This window comes from Prosopis cineraria, unplaced genomic scaffold (assembly GCF_029017545.1).
Source record: "Prosopis cineraria cultivar Desert tree isolate PC_DT_omini unplaced genomic scaffold, ASM2901754v1 PC336, whole genome shotgun sequence".
Taxonomy (NCBI): domain Eukaryota; kingdom Viridiplantae; phylum Streptophyta; class Magnoliopsida; order Fabales; family Fabaceae; genus Prosopis; species Prosopis cineraria.
Window position 1 is genome coordinate 1 of NW_026555663.1, and position 6,259 is coordinate 6,259.

Below are 6,259 nucleotides of genomic sequence, written 5' to 3' on the forward strand. Positions count from 1 at the left end.
AACATAGAGATGTCAATAAATTTACAAAATCCATAAACCAACATACATCGCACCTAGGATTTGTTCAGTAATCTGAAAAAAAAAATGACAGCTTCACATTCTGAATACTTACAAGTGAACATGACAATACCAAAAGAGATAAGATGTGTACAGCAAGAGAGGTAAAGATAAGAGTGAGAAAATCTAACCATGACCAGCATCAGTAAGATCAATTACAACTTTAAAGAAAGAAAAGTCCAAATTCCAATCTGACTCGCCTGCAGACAAGCCTGTTGCCCATCCTGCAAACAGAATCCTTCTCATAAAATCACACAGCTCACAAGATATAGAAGCTAAAATGAATTAAGAAACTGCTATCCACAGGATGAAATCTTTACATATGAATTGAACATGTTTAAACCACATATTTTCTAAAATAAGCTGCTGATTTTTCCAAAGATACCTATTTCAATTTTTCACTGCTCAGCAACTTCCATAACCTGCTTTTAGGTAATAGCAAAAGCAACTTTTCTACTGTGGAAACAAAGCAGAATTTTGTTGATTCTCCACAAAAAAAACCATACTTTTCAGATACAAAAACCCCCTAACTCAAATTTCTAGTTATTATATCATCCCTTATTCTATTTTTACCCAGTCTCCACTAGGTGCCAAATTCACTCCTTTCTTTTCTCAATTCTTCTCTTACCCTTCCACAGCTAGTTTCATATATTTATTTTATATATGTGTTTTATTTTTATTAAAACATTCTATAAACTTATTTTGACCCTTTCCTCATTTCAATAAGATTGAAAAATAAAAAATTGACTCAATCACAGTTAACCCTTACGAAAATTTAAAATTATTTATCCATCAAAAATTAACTACAGAGTCAAATCTATATACATATTATTTTAAGTAATTTGTCAGTAAAAGGAGATTTATTAGTTAAAATTAGCCATGCAATAATATGGATAAAAGAGCTAACAATGATTTTGCTGCACACAAATCGCTTCTTTTTTATAGTACTTTTCACTGAACTCAATTTGACAAAAGTGGTTCCCAAGAAAAAAGAAGGTGAAAAACAAAACCAGTCCTAAAAAAGAACCAATAGAATGTAAATACCACCACAAAGAATTACCATCAATATAAATATGATAACTAGAGCCTGATTTTGTTGATATTACATGTTCCTTCATGTATGGTTCTCAAACAAATTAAAAATTCAAATGTATAGGCTGGAGCCTGATAGTTCATCTGATAAATCCACTGCTCCTTACCTAAGCATTGATGATTGTTATTTTTTGAAAAGGGAGGGATAGAATAGAAATGAAGGTTGAAATCTTGATCTAGAGGAGGAAACAAAGAAAGATGAAACATAAATATAAATATTCCATTAAACACCAGAACTTATGACAATTAATATCAAGTTAATGACATCAAAACCACATACAATAAACCAGCATCACCTCTTTCTTTAAGTTCCACTTTCATCCTATAGTGAAAGGATTACCAGAAAATGATTTACACCAATCCTTAACTCAATATTCTTTATCTTTATTTTAAATGAGGCCAGGTGACGTTATAGGAAAATTAATTGTAAGATATGTAAGGGATGTATAAAACCCACCCAAAGTTTTCAAGATGTAATATAATGATCCTTCTCCCTCATGGCCGATAAGATGACCAAGATACCTGCATGGCCCTTCCGCGTAGTAAAGAATCTCAGGGGTTACTGGCCATACAATTCTCAATTTATGACCTTGTTTGATTGGGACAGTTTTGACAAGAATCTAACACACACGAGCCAAACAAGAATTAGCATAAACCCTGAATCAGTCAAACACTACGTAATCTGCAATAGTATAATTATACCTGCAGATGGTCTGATTTGCATGGCTGACCAGGAGGACGGAAATAACTTCGGTCAATATTTCGAATATCTGAGAATTTCTCTTCCACCAGATTTTGAATTTTATCAAGGCTTTCTGAAAATACTCAGGCACAAATAGTGGTATTCAGAGCCATATGAAGAAAAGCAGAACCAGTATCTGATATAAGAAAAGATCTAGTACCATTTGTATATACAACTAGACGCATCAAATTGGCTGAATAGTTTTCTTCATAGAACTTGATAAGCTCACTTCTTGTGTCCAATCCTCTGTTTTTTGGTTGAACTTCCAAAGTGTCCCAGTTCCCTATGTAACTCACAATTATTTTGAAACCATTAGAATCTCATGTATCTATTTAAAACGTGACAAAGCAGAAAGAGAGCAAGAAAGGAGAAAAATTAATCCTATTTGAAGAAGCATTACTTCATAGGAATTCTCGGTTAGGAAACAGGCAAGACCAAAACACAATTGGGTGCTTTAGTTTACCAATGAGAAGAAAGTTTTCAACATGCCAATCAACCCAAAAAAAAAAAAACAACTATCTATAAACAAAGCACCCAATAAAAAGCAACTACTCAAATTTTAGCACTATTAAAAATAAAAGAAATAAAATACTAACCTGTACTGAATTTATGAAATGGATGGTCCTCAGAACTGAGATGCTTCTGAAGCTGAAAAGATTGCAATTTCATGCAGGGGGGAGAGGGTAATAGATGCTATTAAAGTACTCAAATACATATGAACAAACAATTATAGATCAGAATAATTTCTTTTAGCTTTAACAAGTGCCAAACGATATTAATCTAGAGCATAGGTTGAGAGTTACAAATGGTGATCCCCAATGGTCAATTATAGAGAATAGTTTCCTCCCAAGTCCCAACCATGTCCAGCTGGAGGCACCCAGCCCAGAATACAAGCCAAAAAATTCTCCCACAATTCTTTGACAAATGCATAGTCCAAGTGATTTTTGTTGGGCCCCAAGGCATAGTAAGTGCAAACTCAGTCTCAAACAGTCCAATAGTAATCCAAGACACAACAAACTAAAGTCACTTCAGCAATTACTATTAGCCAGATAACAAAGACAAGTGAAATCAACGGCCAGAAAAATTCAAGAAAACGGATCCTAAAGGCAAAGAATCAGAAAAAATAGATTCACCACTAAAAAGGGACTGACCTCACGTCTTAGCTTTTTAATTGATGCAGCACAACTAAAGTAACTGGAGAAGCAAGCACATCCATGGGAGCTCATTTAGGTATTGGCAAAAATTATTTCTGCTGCCCACTTGCCCCAAACACATTTGAAGCATTGCAGGTAAATCTAATGCTATTTTAGATCAATTTAGAATGTTTAGTCCTGAAGAGCTCCCTTGATAAATGAAATGATCATTAACACTATAATGCTTCTTTTCCTAAACAAACGAGATATTTCACTCCAATTGAATAAAATTTAAGGATAAATGTCGTAATAAAATAAAATTTTGACTTTGCTTTTCTACCATTTTCTACTATGCAACCCTACAGTCAGTAAAGCCAAGAATAGTCACCTGGTTCATTCTCCAAGCATCAGATAACAAGTTCTTCTGGTTTTCTGTCAAAAGGAGAAAGGAAGAGTACAAAGATAAGAAGGTAGGGGGGAAAGCTCAAGACATTGGACAATATTAAAAAAAATATAGGCTAACCAGAGTCAACAGCTTTAATTTCCCTTGTCGTAGCATCAGCAGACATCAATGGTTTAATGAAGAACTGAGCAAATCTGGCAGGCAAACCACGGCCAAACATCAGATCTTCTATATGAAAGTTATCATAAGAAATAATAAATGAAAGAACCCAAAACTGTGGGATCTACCTGTCTAAAGCCTCTTCAAAAGCATCAGTGTTAACATCGAAGTGATAGTTGGTGCGCTCAGAGGATGTAAAAGCATTGGTGCTTCCTCCATGCTGTGTCATGAAGACAAACCACAGTGATGGCAAAACAACAGTCATTAGAAAACAATTGAAGAAACAACTATCAAGGGTGAAGTCACATAACTGCCAAATGATATAATGAAGAACTGTACACTAGAAATTTCCACCACTCATAAAAATGTCATTAGATAGAAGAGTTAAATGATGAAAAGGCCTAACACTCCAACACATGCACACACAAAAATAGAGGCACCAATTAGACATATTACTAAAAATAATTATGAACTATCACGTAAGTTTTGAGTTGAAGCAGTCATTGACAAGAGATTAGAGCCTCTCTGACCAAATTACCAAATGTTAATTGTTAATACTCGCCAATTAAAAGCATAAACTTGCCTTTCAGTTCATCATTTTATAACTTTAAATCATTATTAGAGCTTAATGCGCTGATCAAGGAAATGCAATAAGCTCATCATTCTATATCAAGGCTAGCTCTAACTTGCCTCAGGTCTGAAAAACTTTCCAGTAATTTTCAAAAGCCTTATGAGAGATCAAAGATTTCCTTTAGTCTCTCCAATTTCATACAATTGTAAATAAAATAAAAAATGCGGAACTAAAGTACTAAACTGAACAGGAAATTCTACAGCAGCTCAAGGAATTAAACAGTCTCAGCTATCTGAAAATTATGGCAGCGTTAACCCAATACTTGAGTGGGCACCAGTGGTCCTGCTCACCTGGCGTTAGTCAAAAAAATAATAGCAGCATTTACCTCGGTAATATACTTGGAGTAGCTATCTTCTACCGGGTATTTTTCACTGGCATAAAAAAGCATGTGCTCTGCAAGCAACAAAAATCAACTGATCATCACGTAATAATTTTTCAAATAAGTAACATTCCAATCACATCCTCAGATAAAGCGCCCTTAAGGTGAGTAATCTAATGTTAAAATATAAATTGAATTCTTGGTAACCAGATCAGGTCTATCGTTTTCCTTGTTTCTTGTCTCCCCTTCGGTGGTAAGCCATCTATTGTTAAAGTCAACTTGACAATAGCTGGAAGCCAATCATTGATTATTCATGTAAAAAGTAATTTTAATTTTAAAGTATATTGGAACACGCAACTCTCCAACAATATCGAGTTTTTACCAATGCAGCTAGCAAAATAAAAATATTCAAAACTGAAAAGCTATCAAAGTAGTAGTCAAGCCGCGCCGCCCCCCGGGAGGCGGGGGTAAAGTAATCGAAGGGGAGAGTTGCCTCTCTTTTTCCTTGTCGAAAAAGGAGGTAAGGAAAGGGAGAGGCCCCCTCCCCTAATCGAAGTCGTTCAAAGTATAAAAAACGTAACAAAACACGATGACCGCCTCAAAATGTCAAACTATACCCAGGAAATGGGCAAGGCCTTCAAGACCGTCTGGATCATTGAAGGAGCCGACACCAACGTCCATGGAAGCAGCACACTGGAAAAATAACAGAAACAGATATTTTAAAAAAGACTTGAATTCAAAACAGAAAACAGCGTCGGGAGATGATTCAACCTTATCGGCATCGGAATCGCTGATGAGAAGCACTTCAAGCGAATTCCGTAGAACAATCCTTCTGTAATCCCTCTTGTCCGAGCGAGCTTTAAAAATCTCTACCTCTTCCTTCCCCACCGCCATCGTCAATTTGTAGTCGTTTCTTCCCTCTCTTCCCTCTTCCGTCGCTTCCTCTCAATCCCAAGTGAGAAAGGTGCTGGCAGCCGAGGGGACAGCAACGTTTCGCTTCTCTTCCAAACTCAGCAACTCTGGATTCACATATTATTGATGCTTGAAAAAAAATAATTTATTTTTGATGCTTAAAAAGATTTTATTTTAGTGTATTTTGATTTTTGATGCTTAAAAAGATTTTATTTTTAATCTTATAAAATATATTTTCAATCCTTTAATTCAAATATTATTGATTTTAAATAATTATTTTTGTCAATCATTATTATTTTAAAAAATAAACTTAATATATTAATATTTCATAATATTTAGTTAATATTTAAAAATTTAATGCAAAAGTTTTTTTGATAAAATTAAATGATGTTTTAATAAACAAATTAAAAAAATAATTCATAAAATTTTAGATAAATTTTAAAGAATTAGAGCTAAAATTTAGCTGAAAATATATTTTAATCAATATTAAAATCTTATAATTTAGAAGAATACAAGTCTACGATTGAATATATTAAAATAACTATTTTCCATGTTCGCTGATATATTTCTGATTTCTGAACGGTCATCTGTAAATTAAGCCCCAACGTCGACACAAATATTATCTATTGGTCCCAGAAGACTGAAAAGAGGGACAATAAAAAGGGGATTCAATCAAATTCTTAAGAATTATAATCAATTTAGCGTGATAAATAACACAGAATCTCCGTGTCATGTTGTCCTCATGGTTTCGGACTATCCCACGGCAGCCGCCGAGACTATATCCCACTTGTGTCTCCAGTCTAAGCTTCCA

The 6,259-nt window shown here is 34.3% G+C and overlaps 1 protein-coding gene across 2 annotated transcripts; it reads right to left on the reverse strand.

The window, feature by feature from the left end:
• Positions 1-62: 62 nt before the first annotated feature.
• LOC129296469 (insulin-degrading enzyme-like 1, peroxisomal) lies at positions 63-5,675 on the reverse strand. 2 transcript variants are annotated; one of them, XM_054935064.1, is made up of 11 exons: positions 5,308-5,654; positions 5,154-5,229; positions 4,543-4,610; positions 3,715-3,806; positions 3,548-3,621; positions 3,413-3,456; positions 2,488-2,539; positions 2,052-2,174; positions 1,852-1,964; positions 1,607-1,769; positions 63-281 (listed from the first exon to the last, which is right to left on the reverse strand). In XM_054935064.1, the coding sequence occupies exons 1-11, from the start codon at positions 5,428-5,430 to the stop codon at positions 184-186; spliced, it is 1,026 nt and encodes a 341-aa protein (XP_054791039.1). In that variant the 5' UTR covers positions 5,431-5,654; the 3' UTR covers positions 63-183. The 2 variants fall into 2 exon arrangements, with proteins under 2 accessions (XP_054791039.1, XP_054791040.1); XM_054935065.1 differs by lacking the exon at positions 1,607-1,769 and having other exon boundaries at positions 87-281; positions 5,308-5,675.
• Positions 5,676-6,259: the final 584 nt, after the last annotated feature.